Genomic DNA, 20,751 nt, shown 5'->3' on the forward strand with positions numbered 1-20,751 from the left:
GTATCAGTATAGCACCGATATTCTCAAATCATGTACCTTAGCTCTCTATGCTAACTTAATTTTCAGATTTTTATAATATAGGAAAATTGGTTCTCACCTGCTAATTTTCGTTCCTGTAGTACCACAGATCAGTCCAGACTCCTGGATTTTGCCTCCCTGCCAGCAGATGGAGACAGAGGAAGTTTTATAGGCACCGTCTCTTAACACTGTGTGTTCCACCTGCATCTCCTCAGTATTAAATAATACCCAAGCAGAAAATAAATACTTAATCAAAACGATTGTTTACCCAATTAACTCCAGTATATCCCCCGGAACAAGCAGAGGACAAGGAAATTTGTAATTAAGAACTATAATTAAATTCAGAATACATCTTAACAGAACTAATGAGAAACCTATGCCAGTCTTCAGATTTATTCAGAACTACTAAAGAAGAGAGATAGAGCGGACTCTCCAAAACTCCTCTTTCCCCCGGATGGGACTCTGGGCTGATCCGTGGTACTACAGGAATGAAAATTAGCAGGTAAGAACCAATTTTCTTTTCCCTGTACGTACCCGGATCAGTCCAGACTCCTGGGATGGACCAAAGTTTCCCTAACCTGGGTTGGTCTGTGAGAGTCCTGCTCAAAGAAAACTTCTACCAAAGTTGTCGATGTCTGGAGCCTCGCTGTCCAAATGATAAGTGTCTGGCAAAAGTATGTAAAGACTTCCAAGTAGCTGCCCTGCAAATCACTTGCGGCAAAACCAGTTGGCACTCTGGGAAAATTGAGCTCTTAACTCCTCTGGGACAGGACGACCGCGACAGATATATGCGCACCAAAGCACAAAAAAGGTGATCCGACAGCCTGGAACCGTTTGTGACCTCTGGATACCGCAACAAGGCCCTTCTGACATCCACATGTCTCAATTCCCTTGCATAATATGCATACATCTCCAAATTTGTAAAGGCCGGAAGCTTCACTGACTGACTTAAGTGGAACGCTGAAACTACCTTCGGCAGAAAGGACGGAACCGTCTTGAGAGAAACTCCGCAGTCCGAAATCCGCAAAAAAGGTTCCCTGCATGACAGGGCTTGAAGCTCAGACACCCTTCTGGCTGAACAAATCGTTACCAAGAAGACCACTTTGATGGTGGCCCTCAAGAGGCTCAAACGGCGCCTCACACATACCCCTAAGGACCAAATTAAGGCTCCAAGAAGGACACACCTTACAAGGAGGGGGGGTTCAAATGCTTCGCCCTGTGAAGAAAACGCACCACAGCCAGATGCGTAGAAGGAGTTGCTCCATGAATCTTGCTCCATAAGCAGCCCAAGGCCAACACCTGCACTCTCAGGGAACTAAATGACAAACCTTTCATTATACCTCTCTGCAAAAAAGCCAGAATCTGCGCCACTGATGCTCATCGGGGAATAACCCCCTGCTCCATACACCAAAATTCGAAGACTCTCCAAACATCGTCCGGATATACTTTCTTCCTTAGTTATCTCCTTTCAAAAGTCAAGCCACTAGACAAAAACGATCTGCTTGATCTGAAATTATACAAAGATAATTATACAAATTATACAAAGAAATTATACAAAGATATACAACCACAAAGATAGCCGCTCCCCCCCCCCGGAGAGGCAATGGGAGATCGGCTGGCCTGGGAGAGCCACGAAGATTGTTCTCCACAGGCAGAGCAGCAGCTCACACGTGGCATGACCCGATCCAATTGTGACCACGTGGCAGGCGCCAACAGCAGCAAATGGGACTGGAAGCTGGGAGCTGTGATAGCGCTACTGCCTAAGCACTCTGCCTCCAGCCACCAGCAACAGAGCGAGCAGCAAAAAAATAATCACTGCTTTCCTGTTCTCTCATCTTTTTTTTTACTCAGGTACACAACCACAGATTCTGCACCACCTCCATCTGCAGGAGACAGAGAAATACTGAGGAGATGCAGGTGGAACACACAGTGTTAAGAGACAGTGCCTACAAAACTTTCTCTGTCTCCACCTGCTGGAAGGGAGGCAAAATCCAGGAGTCTGGACTGATCTGGGTATGTACAAGGATCTATAATATATCAGAACTGACATTAATTCATGTTTTTGAGTTGAGCTGAAGCTAAGTATTTTTTTGTATGAATTGTCAGTTCTGATACATTATAGGTATAAAAATCTGAAAATTTGATAAGTAAGTATAGAGCGCTAAGGTACATGATTTGAGAATATTGGGGCAATACTGAAACTGTTCGAGGCGCACTGCGCGCAACAGACAGTGGATTACAATTGCACCTGAAAATGTTCTGATGCCCGCCTCTCTGAAATCTAAAACTTGGTAAAATTGTGAGAATTGTTTTTTGGATTCATATAGTGACGTTATTGGCCCTACACCTCATGTTTTTCCTTTTGTTGTGGATTTAACATGGGAGGTGGTTGGTGTTTTTGTGCCTTCTTTGCCTAAGAATCAGAACACCTTGCAATGCTCCAAAGAAATAACTCTGCAATGGAAAGTTTAAAAAAAACATGATGCCAATTAATGCTCTTCACATCTTCAATGATGGCTTACACTAAAATAAGGTGGAGATACTCAAGCACTAGCGCAGTACACGCCCTTAAGAGGGTACAGGGCTTGGCCATTTTGAAATAGCAATACATTTGTTTAGGAGACAAAAAAGATGTCCCTCTACAATCGGAAACCTTGAATTGCTTTGGACAAATAGAAAAAATAAAGTAGTATCCTCGGTTAGCAAGTTCTACAGCATATCCTGACACCTGACAAATAGGCAATTCCCAAAGTGAAATTACATCCGTCTGCACAGGTCACAGAGGAAGATGGTGAAGGACTTTTGCCATTTAGAGCAGCAGGGATTTCAAACGCCTTTGCAATTTCAGGCTTCCTTTATTGACAGAGCCAATTCTGTGCCAAGGTTTACGTGCAGGCACTTGCCACACTGTCCATCATCCCAACACTAATCCTTGCTGAAGTCCTCCTTGCGTTCAGACAAGATACTAGAGAATGATAAGCTACTCTGTTAGACAACATATGTAGCACAAATTAAACTCTCTCTTGCAAGCTTGTGGCAAAGATCAATGTCTTGATGGTGGCTCTTCCTGAGCTAACAGTATCCCTGTTGTACCTAGAAGTAGCCCAGTCAAGCTCAAGGCTCGGCCGACCTTAGTTCAGCTCCCTCTTCATCCACCCATGGGAGAACCAAGAATGAACATTTGCACTTGCTCCATATTAACAAGCTTTCAAGTGTCTGAAGAAAGCTACAGTGAGGTGGGTATCTTGATCACTGGAAAGTTAGATAGAACTGTAAATTATATATTCAGTAGTCCATCATGGACTTGGCTTATCATGTGCTCCAAGAAGCAAGGACTCCCCTCCCATCACCCCTGTACTTGGTCACACAATCCTGGCCAACAGCATGTGAGGGAGATCAACTTTTCTATAACTGCATTCACCAAGGAAAGACATTTTCTACACCCGATGCAATCGCAGCACATTACTAACAGAAAGAAGGCCTATACATAAGGGCTGATTTATGACTTCCAGGGCAGTGTTTCCCTAACTTGTTCAAGCCCAAGGCACATCTATATTAACAGAAAATAGTGTCGTGCACTGGCCTCCAGAGAGCAGAAAGCGCAGATATGGAGGACTCATATAGCAAAAGAGCTAGGGAAAGCTTCAGCAAGCTCTCTTCCAAATTTTATAACAAAGGGAGAGGGGGGCAGAGACATGCATGAGCCTGTCACAAAGGACTAGCAGAAGGGAAAAGTTAGTGTAATGTGACTGCCAGCTCCTCCACTGCTGCTGCTCCCAACACTCTGTGAAGCACATCCACTCTCCCCCATCTTACTCAGCCTGGGGTTGAGATGGAGATTGGCTCAGGAGGGGAAGAGTGTGCAAGGTGAGTGCTGTATAAAGTGGGGGCATGGCGATTCATGATCTGCATGAGGCCCACTATTCCCCATACTCTGGCACTCATGCTATAGCGAAGAAGGAGAAGCATGCTTGACTACACGTGTTCTTCCATGTTCATCACTGGTGTCTCTTGCAAGGCCCGGAAGACAGAACCCAGGTGCTGGTCTGAATATGAGCATCAGGCGTTGGTGACTTTTCCATGGCACACTGACTGGGAAACACTGTTTTATGAGACCACCTACTGAGATCTTACCCACCAGAAAAATCCACATCAGTCCATCCAGTTGGCCAAGCCAGGATGCTCTGACACGCATAATCCCAAACCATAGTAGCCAATACACACACTGTGAAAGGCTTATCTGGTTTGTACAACCGTTGGTGTTCAGACTCCTTTTCCTATGATTTTGGTTAAGTGTATTTACAGTGCCCTTAACCTCAATTCTTCAGAATCATCTTTGGATATTATTTTCAACAAACTAAGAAAACCAACTGAACCTGACTATGGAAAAATCTCAAGACCAAATGTTGCAGCTTAAGGGAGCTGCACATGCATGGCAAAAAATGCCGCATGGGGTAAACTTCTAATACATTTTGTGACTGAATAGTTGGAAAACCATCCCCTACCTGACTAGGTTTAAGTGGCCACTAACAAAAGAGCACATTTTATTTACTGTACCTACATGGCACTGCATTGCAAGTCTTTGGATCCAAGATTTGGAGGGCTGCCGCAGGTAGTGGCCAACAGCCAGAGGTCGGTGCAGCTGGCAACGCAGAGCCCCTCTCAAGCTCTGCAGCTTGCCCAGCTTCTCCTTAGAAAAGCATCAGCCCTGCTTATGAACTGATTCGTGCACAAGCACAGGCCAGGCAGAGAACTCACCAAAGAGCTGGGACGGATTAGCGTTGGCAGCTTTCTCATAATTAGTGAGTCCTTCATAAATCACCTTTCCGACTGCAGCGTACAGACACTCCAGCTCTTCGTATTTGGAAGCTACACTTGAAGTACCTGCGGAAGAGTTTAGAGCTTTAATTATAGACTATCCTGACTCTTTTCAGCCATTATCTGAGTAATAAGTTGGCTACCATCTGCTGGAGACAGAGAAATACTGACGGACTGTAGGTGGCACCTTAGGACATAGGGCAGAGTTTGTTAAAACTTCTCTGTCTCCATCTGCTGGAGGGGAGGCAAAACCCAGGAGTCTGGACTGATCCGGGTACGTACAGGGAATGAAGTTTGGAATTAGCCTTTAAGGGGAACATATCAATAGCTGCCGTCTATATTATTACTCCTGAGAATGTGAATTTTGTCTTACCTGATGAACCACAATCATGAGTGGTGTGAACTGATGTACTGAATTCGGGTTTGGGAGAACTTTAGGATCCTGATATGTACAACAGGGATCTCCATGTGCTTTGGACTAGCTTAAACTGAATTTATTGTTGAATAAATGATGTATTTGTTTCCTACTTTTTTTTTGTTCAAAATCAATGTAATTTTATTATTGCCTATTACGTACGTATGCAATGGAATCCCTTTTTATGTCATTCTCCTCCAAACTATGGGTCTCATAGCATCGCAGTAGAATTTTACAGACAAGGCGTAATCAGGGGAGGTCAAAATTACTCGTCAACCAAAAGCTGCATCTGAAACTGCCCAAAATCAACTTAGCTAAGGCGTTGTATCCTATAAGTGGTCAAGCTTCTACAGCTGGCAGCTCAGAAAGGTTTAACAGGGCAGACTGGAGGGGCCAACTGTTATTTCTGCAGATGTCCGCTAAGTCCACATTAGATTTCATCAGCAATTTAGATGCTCCGTCCCCAGCCTATCTAGGTCCTCCTGCAATTCCTCACAGCTCTGAACAATTTGTCACCTGCCAATCTGATCATGTCACTCATTCCCTTTTCCAGATCATTTATGAATATATGTTAAACAGCGCAGATCCCAGTACCAATCCCTGCAGTACTTCACTAATGACCTTTCTCCCTTTGGATTTAACTAGTTACCAGTGCACAACAGGGCACGGACTCCTATCACATGACTTTTTAATTTCTTTAGGACTCTGTCATGGGGGGGACCTTGTTAAATGCCTCCTGAAAATCCAAATGCACGCTCACACTCACGTGAAGAGTATTCACCAGGAAGCTACACTGCCAACTACTGGCTCAAAGCCCCTATTAAAGCTGCTGAAAGGAGAAAACTCACACATCCACGAGCACAAAGAGGCAGAAACCTCATACCCAGACAAACACACGGGCCGATTCAGTAAAATGCGCGGGAGAGCTGGCGCTCAGAGGCGAGCGCCCGCGCGCCCAGGCCACTCTCCCGGGCGCAAAATTCTGTATGCAAATGAGGGCCCGCACGTCCCTAGCGCCTCCTTAGTGGCAGAAGCGGCGGCTGTCAGCGGGTTTGACAGCCGACGCTCAGCGTTACCGGTGTCGGTTGTCGAACCTGCTGACAGCCACGGGTTCGGAAAACGGATGCCGGCAAAATTGAGCGTCCATTTTCCAACCCACGGGCAGATTTTTTTTTTTTTTTTTTTTCCAATTTTTGAGGCCTCTGACTTAATATCGCTATGACATTAAGTCGGAGGGTGTACAGAAAAAGATATAATTGCGATGGAGAAGGTACAGAGAAGGGCGACCAAAATAATAAGGGGAATGGAACAGCTCCCCTATGAGGAAAGGCTAAAGAGGTTAGGACTTTTCAGCTTGGAGAAGAGACGGCTGAGGGGGGATATGATAGAGGTGTTTAAAATCATGAAAGGTCTAGAACGGGTAGATGTGAATCTGTTATTTACTATTTCAGATAATAGAAGGTCTAGGGGGCACTCCATGAAGTTAGCATGGGGCACATTTATAACTAATCTGAGAAAGTTCTTTTTCACTCAACGCACAATTAAACTCTGGAATTTGTTGCCAGAGGATGTGGTTAGTGCAGTTAGTATAGCTGTGTTTAAAAAAGGATTGGATAAGTTCTTGGAGGAGAAGTCCATTACCTGCTATTAATTAAGTTGACTTAGAAAATAGCCACTGCTATTACTAGCAACGGTAAAGGAAAATTAGTTTCTTACCTGATAATTTTCGTTCCTGTAGTACCAAGGATCAGTCCAGGACACCTGGGTTGTGACTCCGCACCAGTAGATGGAGACAGACTAAAACTTGTGGGCGGAGCCATATATAAGCCCCTGTGCCAGTCACAGCCCCTCAGTCATACGTAATGTCAAAGTAGAAAGCAATAAGGCAACCATAGCCAACTAGCAACACGCTACATAAATGGAAACAATACCAACCCCTACGGGAACCAAACTCCCCAACCGGGAGAGCGAACAAACAAGCGGATAGCTTTAATCTTGAAGAACCCTGAGCGGACTCTCCGTTAGGTTAGCGTAGCACTGCGGGCGGGATCCTGGACTGATCCTTGGTACTACAGGAACGAAAATTATCAGGTAAGAAACTAATTTTCCTTTCCCTGTACGTACCAGGATCAGTCCAGGACACCTGGGAAGTACCAGAGCTAAGTTACCGAGGGTGGGAAGCAGAGAGTCCCGCTCGGAGTACCCTCTCTCTAAACCCTCTGGCCTCAGTAGCCTGAACCTCCAACCGATAATGTATGATGAAGGTATGCAACGACTTCCAGGTAGCCACCCTGCAAATCCGTTGAGGCGAGACCTGAGAAGAATCCGCCCAAGACGCAGCGGAAGACCGCGTCGGATGAGCCTTGAGACCCTCGTGCGGAGGATTTCCCCCGCACTACGTACGCTGAGCCACTGGCCTCCGTGATCCAACGGGCGATCGCTGTGCGAGACGCCGCAGAACCATTCTTTGGGCCCGAAGGTCCTCTGCACATCCAGTTTTCGCAACTCTTTCGATCTCGGGTCCGAAGACTCCCCGACCGCGAAAACGGGAGCTCCACTGATCGATTCAAGTGAAAGCCGACACTACCGTAGGCAGAAAGAACGAACAGTCCGTCAGGAAACCCCTACGGCAGAGATCCACAAAAAAATGGCTCCCTATATGAACATGCCTGTACTTCCGAGACACGGCGTGCTGAAGCCATCGCCGCCAGGAATACGTTCTACAAAGTAAGATCTTGGACTGTAGCGCGCTTCAAGGGCTCAAACAGTGCCGAGCCTAAGGCGGAAAGAACCCAGTTGAGGTTCCAAGCCGGACAAGGTGAACGCAAGGGAGGACGGAGGCGATTAGCCCCCCCCCCCCCCCCCCCCCCCGCAGGAAACGGGAGATATCCGGTGAAGAGTCAGGGAGCTCCCCGGATCTTTCCCTGCAACCAACCAAGCGCCACCACCTGGACCCGTAGCGAACTGCACGCGAAGCCTGTGGCCAGCCCGGCCAGGAGAAAAGCCAGAATATCGGAAACGGCAGCGGGGTCCAAACCCCACTCAACACACCATTCCTCAAAGATTATCCATACCCGGACATACACCAGGGACGTAGACTGCACCTCCACAGCGTAGCCATGACCGCGTCCGAGGGACCTTTTCTCCTCAACCGATTCCTGTCAAAAGCCATGCCGCGAGACAGAAGTGATCCGCTTCCTCCAAACAGACAGGGCCCTGCTGAAGCAGCCCGCGAACCCCTAGAGACGAAGGGAAGCCGCCCCCGACAACTGGAGGAGGTCTGCGAACCACGGGCGGCGCGTCCACTCCGGTGCCACCAGGATTGCAATTCTATGCGCCGCAGAAGCTTGCCGATCATGGGCCATGGGGAAACACGTACAGCCGGACATCCGTCGGCCAGGGAGTACCAATGCGTCGACGCCTTCTGTTCCCCTTTCTCGACGCCGACTGTAAAATCGCGGAGCCTTCGCGTTGTGCCACGTGGCCCTCAGATTCATGTGGGGAACCCCCCCCACTTCCTGCAGATGAGGAGAAACGCTTCGTCCGCCAGCTCCCACTCTCCGGGATCCAGGCGGTGACGGCTGAGATAATCTGCCTGGACGTTGTCGACCCCGGCAATATGAGACGCCGCGATCTTGCTGCGGTTTCGTTCCGACCAGGCCAGCAAGGACTGCGCCTCCTGCGCCACCAGCGGACTTCTTGTCCCGACTTGGCGATTGATGTAGACCACTGTAGTCGCATTGTCCGAAAGAACTCGGACCGCCTTTCCCATAGCACCGGTAGGAAGGCTTGAAGAGTCAGACGGACCACTCTGGTCTCCCGACGGTTGATAGGCCACCGGGCTTGCGACTCTGACCAAAGCCCCTGCACCGATGTCCCTAGGCAAACTGCTCCCCAGCCGGAGAGACTGGCATCCGTGGTCACCACCGTCCACCTGGGCACCAGAAGGGACACTCCACAGGACAGAAGACTGGGATCCAGCCACCAGAGTAGGCTGGACCTCGCCTGGCCCGCGAGTGGGAGCGGTAGGTAGAAATCCTCGGAAACCAGCTTCCAGCGGGATAGTAACGAGGACTGCAAGGACCGCAGGTGAGCGAAAGCCCAGGGTACCAACGCGAGCGTTGAAGCCATCAATCCCAGAATTGTCCGGTAATCACACACCCGCGGGCGGCTGAGATATAACCAACGCTGCACTAGAGATTGCAGCTTGCATATCCGATCTTGAGATAGGACCACCTAGCCCCGCTTCGTGACGAATACGGCTCCCATATATACCAAGGATTGAGTGGGAGTCAGTTGACTCTTGTTGTAGTTGACCACCCAGCCCAGGGACTGCCAGAGCTGTAGGACCCTGGCCACCGCCCGCCGACACTGATCCTCTGGCTTCGCCCGGACCAACCAATCGTCCAGGTAAGGATGAACCGGGAGACCTTCCTGACGGAGCTGCGCTGCCACTACCACCATCACTGTCGTGAATGTCCGAGGAGCGGTCGCGAGCCCAAAAAAGGGAGCGCTCGAAATTGGTAGTGCCTTCTTAGAATGTAGAACCTTAGGAACCGCTGGCACGATGGCTGGATGCCCACGTGAAGGTACGCTTTTGTGAGATCTGGGAACGCCAGAAATTCGCCCGGACGCACCGACGCAATCACCGAGCGAATAGTCACCATTTGGAAGTGGGGAACACGAAGGCATCTATTTACCCCTGTTAGATCCAGGCTTGGCCATGACGTGCCGTCGTTCTTGGGAACCACGAATGAAATGGAGTACCTGCCCCTGCCCCGCTGATCGACAGGGACGGGGAAATGGCCCCCAGCTTGCCAATCATCGGATGGTGTCCAGCACCGCCGCCCTTTTCTTGGGGTCCTTGCAGAGTGAGACCAGAAACTTGTCCGCTGGGATGCGAGCAAAATCTAACTCGTAGCTGTGTCTTATCCTGTTGAGGACCCACTGGTCCGACTTCACTTTGGTCCATTCCTCGAAAAATAAAGGTAACCACGCTCCCACATGTGGAATGACGTGCTGCAGGCGCGGCGAGGGATGGACCATCCGAACTTCATTGCGAAGCCTCGTGTCCCCCAAAAGGACTGCTACCACTGAAGGTTCAGAGAGGAAGACGGCCTATACGAAGAGCCGGTGGATCTTTGAGGGCGCGATTTCCTGGGCCCCCGAAGCCTCATCCAATTCCTTGCCAAACAGCAATTTCCCCATGAAAAGCAGAGCCCTCCAGGTGAGCCTTGGACGAGCATTCGCAGCCCAGTTGCGCAGCCATAGGAGACGACGCGCAGCCACCGCCGCCACCATGGACCTAGCGGATGTACGCAGCAGATCATGCAGGGCGTCTGCCCCATATGCTATCGCCGCCTCCAATCTGCCTGAGAAGCCTCCTCCGCATACAGGCCCGCATTCGCCTGAAGGACATGGGCCCAGCGCCGACTAGCTCCCATAGCAAAGTTAGTGCAGATGGCGGCCCGCACACCCAGGGCGGATACCTCAAAAACGAAGTTAGTGCAGATGGCGGCCCGCACACCCAGGGCGGATACCTCAAAATCTTCTTAAGCTGCACTTCCAACTTCCTGTCCGGGATATCCCGGAGCGCCGTAGCTCCTGTGACCGGGATAGTAGATCTTTGTCACCGCGGAGACCGCTGAATCCACCTTTGGAAGACGGAGAAGGTCCAGCGCCTCCCCTGGGAGCGGATAGAGCTTATCCATGGACTTGCTGACCTTCCATCCCATTCGCGGAATAAGATATCCGAAGAAAAATGAAACGGGAAGGCAACTGCCGGACCCATAAGGCCCAGCAGAACAGGATCCATAATGGCCTCTTGGCGGACCACCACAGGTGGGGCCTCTATCCCCAGCTCCTGGAGTATGGCCGGAAGAACGGGCGACAGTTCCTCCCTGCAGAACCGGACTACCTTGGGGTCATCCCCTTCCACGGACTGTACTCCCGTTCCCACGCTGGGCTGGGCGGAGCCATCCGCCGCTGCCTCCTCGGCCCCCCTCAGGGGCTCTTCGGGAAAATCAGCATCCTCCACAGGGGAATCCTCCAAATTCGATTCCTGCGGTATGCCCCGAGGGGCCTGATTCCCCCTTGAGGGCTCCTGGAGGCCTCCGCAGCTCTCATAGCTTTTCTGTTCCGTGGAGGAAACTTGTGGGGACCCTCTGTAGGGACCCCCCCTCGGCTGCGCTTGCTACGTTTGTACCCACGCACCTTGCGCAGCCATAGCGCAACGTCCTCCGAGAAAAAAACCTGACCCAGAAGAATCGGCCCCAGAAACCTCCCCGGACCGAAGCCCCTCCGAGGAGCCCCCTCCCGCCGCGTTCCGCTGCGGGGAAAGCGCGGGAGGCAAGGCCGAATCCCCCGGCGCGATCCGCGCGATTTTACTTCCTGTGGCCAAAATGGCTGCCACTCCCGCGCTAAGCGGGAATAAGTCCTGAGGCCTACCTATGTCGCGTCCAACCCGCGGCGGCGAACGCGCGATCCGGGAGCGAGACCCCCGAGGTGCCCCGGACGGCCCTTCCCCGCCTGGGACGCAGGAAAAAACAAAAACCCTCACAAGCCAGGCGCGCGCGCGCGCCAAGCCACAGGCCCGACACGGGGAGCCGCGCGGCATGCCGGCGAACGCGGGAAGACCAAGACGCGCCTCAGAAATAAAAATTAATTAATTAATTAATTCGGCGAAAAAAACCCCCCTGCAAGCGGCACTCCCCTCGAAATGGAACGGCGATGCAAGGAAACGGAGGGCCGGCCGAAAACAAAAACAAAGCAGAAACACTTCTTTTTTTTTTTTTTTTTTTTACTGACGCTTGTCGCTGTCCCGGGTCCTGGAGCCCTGTACCTGCAGGGGTGAGTGAACCGGGCTCCCCGGTGTCACCCCTGACGCTGCTACTTGTGGAGCCGGGTCCTCGACCCTAGCAGCGGCCTCGACGAGGGGGGGGCGGTCCCCTCAGAACCTCTCAACCCCCCTGGGAGGCAGGGCGGCCGGGATCTGACTCTTTGACGAAAAGAAAACAACCTAATTTGGCAAAAAACCACTAACTAGGCCTAAGAACTGAGCACAAAAGAAAAAAACCGCAATCCTGACTAACTACCAGAATCAGGGCAGGCAGGGCTGTGACCAGACCTGCACCATCTACTGGAGACAGAGTAAGACTGAGGGGCTGTGACTGGCACAGGGGCTTATATATGGCTCCGCCCACAAGTTTTAGTCTGTCTCCATCTACTGGTGCGGAGTCACAACCCAGGTGTCCTGGACTGATCCTGGTACGTACAGGGAACATGGAATAGACTTAGCTTTTGGGTACTTGCCAGGTTCTTATGGCCTGGATTGGCCACTGTTGGAAACAGGATGCTGGGCTTGATGGACCCTTGGTCTGACCCAGTATGGCATGTTCTTATGTTCTTAGACTAATACTGGCTGCCGTTCTAGATGAGGGATCAAATTTTCATTTCCCACTTAGTACAGAACAAGGGAGTATGATCGAGGTGACTTTGAAAGGACAGCCTTAGATACTCACAGTCTAAAACACGCACCTGCCTGAGGCATCCGCGCCAACCCACTAACAGCTGGAAAGAAAACCCGCACTCAATATGCCATTCCTGACGAGAAGCAACTCTTACCTCCACCTCCCTTTCTGCTCCCCCACCCCTCTCATTAGCTTCCCTTTTCACTCTGTGTCCAGGAAGCAGTGAAATTTATCTCTTGCTTTAACCCAACAGAAGGACAACTGGTCTCCTTCTTAAAGAAAAACCATCAAAAATAATGCAAGGAAGCAAAATTGCCACAAATGCACAGCCAGGTAAGGTTTCTCTGTAGCTGTAAGACACCAGCGAATCACTGAGGGCAGAGAGACAGCAGCAAAGCTGGGTCGCATGAGGAGGAAGAGAAATACTGCAAGTCTGTGTATCGGTGAACATGCAATACTCGAGGCACTACCCAGATGTCCTGCCTGGCTCCTCTCCCTCACAGAGGTGCTGGCCCCAGAATCAGGCATTGGGGGCGGCAAATCAGGTGTCTGTGTGAGAGAAAGGCACACATCTAAATATCTACAGGGGAGCCATGAAACGCTGCTCACTCTGCCTCGTTAAAAGTTACCTTAAGGAAATCTATTCCAAGACCTTAAGCATGCAAGTGTTTTCGCTGATGCACGTCTCTACTTTTCAGTAGCTCTAAGCAATCAATGTGCATGTTTCCTTATCTTCAGCAGCTTTAAGTAATCAGTTTGCAAGACATTCCTGTAAACCTGATATATAATCAGTTTGCTTCATTTTTTTTTTATTATTAATGCTTTTATTTGGTTGTATATTGAGTTGGTTAAATATTGTCTGTCATCGCGTATGTCACTTCTTTTGGATTTTGTGTACGTATTAATTCCGTAATCCGCGTCAAACATACCCTTGCATGAATGCAGAATGTAAATCTTTTAAAATAAATAAATAGAATCCGTGCCCTTCATCTGCTCGCACATTAAGTGAACCACTCCTCTTTTCACACCCCGATTTCACGTACATGTCAGAGAACAAACGGGATGCTCAACAATTGAAAAACTGCACTTTCAAAAGCAGAAAAACGATCATTGCAGAAGATATTAAATTTCTAGTAGGAATTTTTGAGCCAAAGCAATGACTGTCACAACTTATTGAGTTTTTATGTCCATGGATAATGATCGCATTCTACACAACTACTTCTTTGCACTTTTTATAGGGGTTGAAAATGCAAGCAAAGATGGCCTACAAAAGGTAGAATGAGTAGATATCAGATTTGCATGCTACACGGAGGAGCGCTCTGCTCTGTCCTTAATCATTACAGCTAGGTAATGATATAGAAAGAGGACAACGGAGGAAGCACATACTGGGTTCTGTTGGGAAGACGCCCATTAAGCGGGACAACAGCGTGTGGACAGCCCGCAGGACTTTGGTGTTGGTGCACGTCATGCAGGCAGCTATCCCTCGCTGCAGGGGCTTGAAGCTGCTCAGGATGGCAGGAGACTGAAGGACAGTCAGCAGGAAACTCAGCACCTCTAAGCCCGTACACAGATTGGCAAAATTGGCCTGGTTGGGCTGCTCCTATAGCACCAGAAGAAACAAGAAACAAAGAAAAAAACAGTTTAGCGCCCGACAGCAGTCTAAGCAGTGAAAGTAAAACCGAACTAGTCATAACATGGGCTCACAAATTTAATTTAAATATTTGCATAATAGCCCTAAGTAAATACACTGAAACATGATTATGAAAATATGAAGTGTAAAAAAAAAAAAATAAAAATGGAGCCAGCCAAAGCATACTCACCACGGTCATTAGCAGCTTATCAAACCACTGCAGTTTCAGCTCCGACTTTGGCCACATATCCGGCCGTAAAGCCGTCTTCAAAAGGTTAACACAGCGGCGAGACAGCAGCTCTCCCGGAGAGCCTGCCGTGTTCGAGCTGTCGTTCACCTACGGGATTAAAAAAAAAGTGCACCAGCAATGCTTTACATCAACGGCAACTGCTACGCAACAAGAAAGTTCCCTCTTAGATGCCCACGACTCGCATCCGCAGAGAAAATTAATTTAAAAAATGCAGGGATGTGTGAATTTTAAATTGCACTGCCGCATGCCCACTAATATTTTTGGTTATTATTAAGGCTAGCAACAGTCCTCCTCTGTATTTAGAATTGCAACAACGTAAAAGCAGGGGAAAAATTACGATTTACAGTTTCAGACATGCGGTTGTTTACGTTCTTTGCGCATGACAAATGTATTCTTTTAGCCAAGACAAATAAGTTTAACTAAAAAAATCTAAAAAAAAATGAATCAACGGTCTTTTACAGCTTTGCTCATTAGATTTCATTATTTCTAGCGCAACTGAGCGTGGAAGGTTGCATATATTTTTTTTTTTTAATCTTAGATGCTAGAAATTTCAATCACCCACACATGGCCAGAAGCAAACCAAAGACTTTAATAGGATTAATTAAGCAAAGGGTTTTCCCTCATTCCATGCTCATGGGACTTTTTTTTTTTTTCCTTTTTTTTTTTTTTTTTTTTTAACACTTCTGCCTCAAATGCCGCTAAAATTTTATTTAATTTATTTTTTTACCCATAAATGCAAAACTTTGGGTAAAGTAAAATCCGTACAGTACCTGGCAGGCGATTCTAATTAGAAAGTTGACCACGGTGTCAGTATGCTGTTTCTCAATGGGCTTATTAATGAGCGCATCGGCCCCTGGCAATGACGGACTGCGTCCAAAGACCTGCATTATATGTAGGGAAGAGAAAAGAAAAGAAAAAAAAGAACTAAAAAGAAGCAAAACTACAGAGATGAGACTCAACTGTAGCGCCGTGCGGAAAATCAAGACGTCTAGCAAGAAACTGGCAAATTCCAGCCCAGTTTGGGGTCAAAGGGGATTTCTGGGTTTCCCCAGAGATTTACTGGAAAAAGTTCATCAACATATTTTCCTGGCAGATTTGCCATATTTGACACAGATTTGCCATTTCGAGGGCATCCACATTGATTTCGATGGCTGCGGACTCCACCAATCAACTCAAACTGATGCAGAATTCACTGATTCAAGGAATCTAGTTTGACAAATGCACAGGAAGCTTTGCAGTTTGAATTTTAGTAAATAAAGAAGCCAAATCTTTTCACATCCCTTATCAACCAGCTCCTGGGTTGTTATTTATTCCCCCAGGTCTGACTGATCCAGTCCTGATTTATTTCCCACTACATGCATGGGACATGTAGCACTGCATTTCTCAGGAAAATCAGAAGTATAAATTCATGAATGAAGCAAGGTAAACCAGGTCTGGGTCAGTTTGGCCTTGGAAAAATGAAAGGTAGTCAGTCAGGAGCCTTAATGACAAGAAATCTAAACCTGCAGTGCATTAAAAACCCGAATGAAGGGACCAGCTGGCTGACTCAATGGCAGTGCTGCATGCGGTCATCCAGAGGACCTGGGCCAGTCTTCTGCTTGCCACGTAAAGCAGCATTCCCAGCTTGGGGGGAGGTGGGTGTCCCAGTCATTACATCACAGCGACACCTAGTGGCCCGATGTAAGGCCCACGACTGCAGGCTTCATTAGCTGGGCTGAGTTGCAAAGGGGATGTAAAATAGGGAGAAATCCCCCAGGTAGCCCCATATGAAGGCTCATGGCAACCTAGATATCTGATTCAGCAAAACGCCAGAAGGAAAAAAAAACCTGCTGCACCCTCTATAACCCCCTCCCCCCCCCCAAAAAAAAAAATGAAAGCTGAAAATTTCCATAGACTTGTGAGATCTCCATATTAGAAAAAGGTTCCCCCCGTGATGGCTTCTCAACTCCAAGCATAGGAAAGTTTATGTGAACTGGACACAAGGGTGACACTAGCAGATCCCAGAGGTCTGGAGAACAGGGGCTGGGAGAGCCGGGGTTGCTTTCAAGGTTTGGCAGACCCCAGAAGCTACTTTTACAGCCACTCCTACTGGAAGCCAATCAGGAGTGGCTGCATCCTGTGCTCTGCCACAGCAAGGGCTGCTGCAGTATTTATTGGCTTTTGCATGACAGAGGGCTTAAGTAGAAAAAGTGTATAATGTCAGGATGTGATGTAAGGAAAAAAGACCCCGACTTTAAAAAAAAAAAAAGTTTCTCACTGCGCTCATAGTCCCTGCAGCCGTCCGGAATCGTTTCACCTCCTGGCTCGAGTCCGCAGACATCGCTCTCTTCACTGCGCCCGAGGCAGAACTCGCTCCTTCTCCGCTTGAATTTGGATCTAATTCAGAGTCCGGCTGCAAGAGATTCACCGGTGAGCTGTAAATACAGGGATGTGCAGGCTCTCGCCTCACTGCTTCAAGGGGTTATTAGAGCAAAGAACCCCTCCCCCTTCACTTGCCTGTTGATCCTTAATCCTCTGCAATTCCCATTTAATGACCACTTCGGACAGGTCAACGGCCAGTTTCCTTTGCTCGATGGTGACCGTGGGCGTGAAGCCCAGCCTCTGCATGGCGCTGACCATATGCTGCACCAAATGGTGTCGCACTGGGTAGTAAACCTGTGAATATGGTTTTCAAAATGTTTTTAACATTAGCCCGAGATTCATCAAAGAACCAGATCTTTCCATCTGGAAACCATCATCATGTTTGCATCCAGTTCTGTGCACCTACACAACAAATAATCTCAAAACGGCATGCGGCTATCATTGCCACCCCCTGGTTTTGTTTATCGTAAATTTAGTTCTCATGAAAAATATCCACCTGGCATCCAGAAAAGAGAGACGGCAGCAGCACAAGAGCGCCCTGCATGTGCTGTACCGAACAGACCACCTGCCAGGAATGAGAGAGGAGCTCCTCTCTCGCAACACACGCACACATTCACTGGGGGCAAGGGGAGTGGAGAGGGACAAAGTGAACAGTGCAAGGGGGAAATCAATGCCCCCCACTCCCCCAAGCACACACACTCCTAGTCACACCCCCTCAGGCACGTGGTGGGGGAGGAGAGGAAGGACACAGCGAAAGGGAGAAGGGTGGTGAAGGTAACACGGATAATGGGAGCACGAGAGGAATGTAAGAGGAGGAAGGGTGAGTGAGAGGAAGGGAACACAGGGGAGCCAGTAACATCGAGGAGGAGAAAACGGATAGTGGGAGGGGGCGTGAAGCGTGCAAGGGGGAAAGAGTCCCACCCTTTGCACATGAACCCCCACCCCCCTTGCATACACAGGGAGAAATATTGGACCCTGGGGTAAAGTAACTTCTCTTGCAACGGAAGCCTCAGAGGTTCTGCCGCCAGGATCCGGAAACCACACACCACAGCCGACGAGGCCATTTCGGAGAAGCCAGAAACACCAGCTCTGGTTGCCTGGCAACTGTCTGAAGCCCTGCACCCCTCATGGGCAAAGGAGGTGGGGAGAGACTCCTCCCACATCTACATATATCGGGGGTGGGGGGGGGCAAGAAAAGAAAGACGAGAAAAGCAGCACACACTCCCATCCCACATGGGGGGGGGGGGCAGGGAGGGAGACTGCCCACTGTCCACACCCCCCACCCATACATACTCAGCAGGGTTTGGTGAGCAAAGCGAGCAGGTCAATATATATATATTCATATTCCTAAATGCTGCTCAACTTCAAGGAAATCTACGAAGAACTCAATATTGCCAGACGTCCAACGAATTCTATGCTCCAGAGGTAGTGAGCGTTTCTCTCCACAAAGACAAAATAGGCCAAGCCCTTTAGGACATCTGGACCTGAACCATTTTCAAGGTGCGCCACGTGTCTATCCTACCTTGAAATGCTGAACGATTAAATGGAGGATGTGAACTAGCTGAGGAACCGTATGTCCTTCCTCCACAATGATTTTCCGGGTCCAGTGGGTCAACATTTGGTGTCCATCTTCCATGCGAGCGGGCACGGCCGGAGTAAGGATGGCCATCGCTTGCCGAACAATTGCACGAGCCTCCATGGCATGAGCTTTCAGCAGGCTGTGAAAAACCTACAACACAAGTCAACTATCTGTAAGCGCCAACAACTTTAAGGAATACTAGCATTTCTTCACATAGTTTATAAAGAATGAAACTACCTAGAAAAGGCGGCTTGTATTACCCTTTACACAAGAAATGAAGTCATAAAAATGCAAACTCCATCTCCTGCCACCCCCCTCTCCTGGGGAAAGGCAGGGTTCAAGGCCATTTATCTGGGCAAAACGGCCCTGTTGAAAGCCGCCCTCCCCAAACGCGATAAAATTACACGCGGGCTCCACAGGGAGCGGACATTTAGCCAAGCATTCCCGCGGGAATGTGGAGGAGCAGAGCACCGGGTGAGCGTGCATTCAATTTTCAAATGCAAGTGACCTATTCTGCTCCACCCTCTTACCTCCCCCACCCCCCCATCACCCTTACCACCAAACACAAGAAAGCGCAAAGTGCGCAGATGCTTTTCACGCGCATATTTTTCACTTGCCGATTTTCAAAGATAAATACGGGTGGTTTCTCTTTGAAATTTCGTACAAAGTGTGTATGCTAAAACCAATTTACAGCTCCAAGGGCTATTTGAACATTTTTGTATCCTGCGCCTCTTCCATGTGCTTGAGAGTATTTTGGCATAGCGAAGATAGGAAAATTGGTTCTTACGTGCTAATTATCATTCCTGAAGTACCACAGACCACTCCAGACAAGTGGGTTTATGCATCCCAACCAGCAGATGGAGGCAGAGAACAAAACTGAGGCATTGCTACATAACAGAGTGCCACCTGCAGTCCCTCAGTATTGACCTGTATCCAAGCCAATATGTCTACCTTAATGAACAGAGACAAAGTTGGAGACCCCTGAAAACTAGGGCCCCTTAACTTAACACAAAGCACATACCAAACTATGTACATTTCTCACTAATCTAAGTATATCACATACCAGCTCAGCAACATCCAGAAGCAAGGAAGTCTTTCGAAAGATGGGGAAGGGTCTCTGGACTGATCTGTGGTACTTCAGGAATGAAAATTAACAGGTAAGAATCAATTTTCTTTTCCTGTTCATACCCCAGATCAGTCCAGACAAGTGGGATGTACCCAAGTCCCTCTATTCTGGGCAGGAACTCAAAAGACGCCTCCTCTGGCGCCCGCACATCCAACCGGTAATGTTTGGTACAAGTGTGAAGAGAAGACCATGTTGCCACCCAACAAATCTCCTGCAGAGATAACAATTGACACTTCGCCCACAAGGTTACCTGTGCCCTAGTAGAATGCGCTCTCAATCCCTCTGGCACTGGCCGGCCCTTACAGATGTAAGCAGATGCTATTGTCTCTTAACCATTGTGCAATATTGCCCTTGGAAGCCTTATTTCCCCTCTTTGCTCCACTGAACAGGACAAATAGATGGGCAGATCTCCGAAAGGCATTTATCACCTTAAGATATCGCAAAAGTATTCGTCGCACATCCAGTAAGTGAAGCTCCCTCGCCATAAGAGCACCGCTGACAAATTTGGAAAGGCACATAGCTCAATTACCTGGTTAAGATGAAAAGAGGAAACCATCTTATGCAAAAAGGAAGAAACCAAATGTAAAGAAACCCCATCCTCCGAAAAGCGAAGAAAATGGTCCCTACACAACAATGCTTAGAGCTCAGATATCCTTCTAGCTAAACAGATAGCCACCAGGAAAACAGCCTTCAGGGTTAAATCCTTTAAAGAAGCCCTCCTAATCAGTTCAAAGGGGGGACCACACAGCACCCAAAGAACCATATTAAAATTCCATGCTGAACAAATCTTCCAGACCGGAGGACACAGATGTTTTTGCCCCCTTGAGGAAACAAACCACATCTGGATGAGATGCCAATGGTCTTCCCTGCATCCTACCTTGAAGAGACCCTAAGGCTGCCAATTGAACCCGAAGGGAATTGTAGGCCAAACCCTTAGCCAAGCTGCTTTGCAAAAAGGCCAGAATCTGCTAAACATCCACCTTCAAAGGTTGCACCTTGTTCTGCAAACACCACGATTTGAACACTTTCCACAGTTTGACATAAGCCAATGACATGGAAGGCCTCCTTGCCTGAAGCAAAGTTGC

General features: G+C 48.7%; 1 protein-coding gene across 5 annotated transcripts in view; it reads right to left on the minus strand.

Moving 5' to 3' along the window:
- The window catches only part of TRRAP (transformation/transcription domain associated protein), a 252,240-nt gene that overhangs the window by 145,770 nt on the left and 85,719 nt on the right, over positions 1-20,751 (minus strand). For 4 of the 5 annotated variants that reach the window (XM_029576431.1, XM_029576429.1, XM_029576430.1 and 1 more), the window contains 7 exons: positions 18,484-18,690; positions 17,097-17,255; positions 16,858-16,992; positions 15,371-15,481; positions 14,541-14,687; positions 14,107-14,320; positions 4,777-4,902 (listed from right to left, as the gene is read on the minus strand). In XM_029576431.1, the coding sequence (XP_029432291.1) occupies positions 4,777-4,902; positions 14,107-14,320; positions 14,541-14,687; positions 15,371-15,481; positions 16,858-16,992; positions 17,097-17,255; positions 18,484-18,690 (1,099 nt within the window). The remainder of the gene's footprint in view (positions 1-4,776; positions 4,903-14,106; positions 14,321-14,540; positions 14,688-15,370; positions 15,482-16,857; positions 16,993-17,096; positions 17,256-18,483; positions 18,691-20,751) is intronic. The other variant, XM_029576433.1, reaches the window with a different exon arrangement.

The sequence above is a fragment of the Rhinatrema bivittatum genome, chromosome 14 (genome assembly GCF_901001135.1).
Source record: "Rhinatrema bivittatum chromosome 14, aRhiBiv1.1, whole genome shotgun sequence".
NCBI lineage: Eukaryota > Metazoa > Chordata > Amphibia > Gymnophiona > Rhinatrematidae > Rhinatrema > Rhinatrema bivittatum.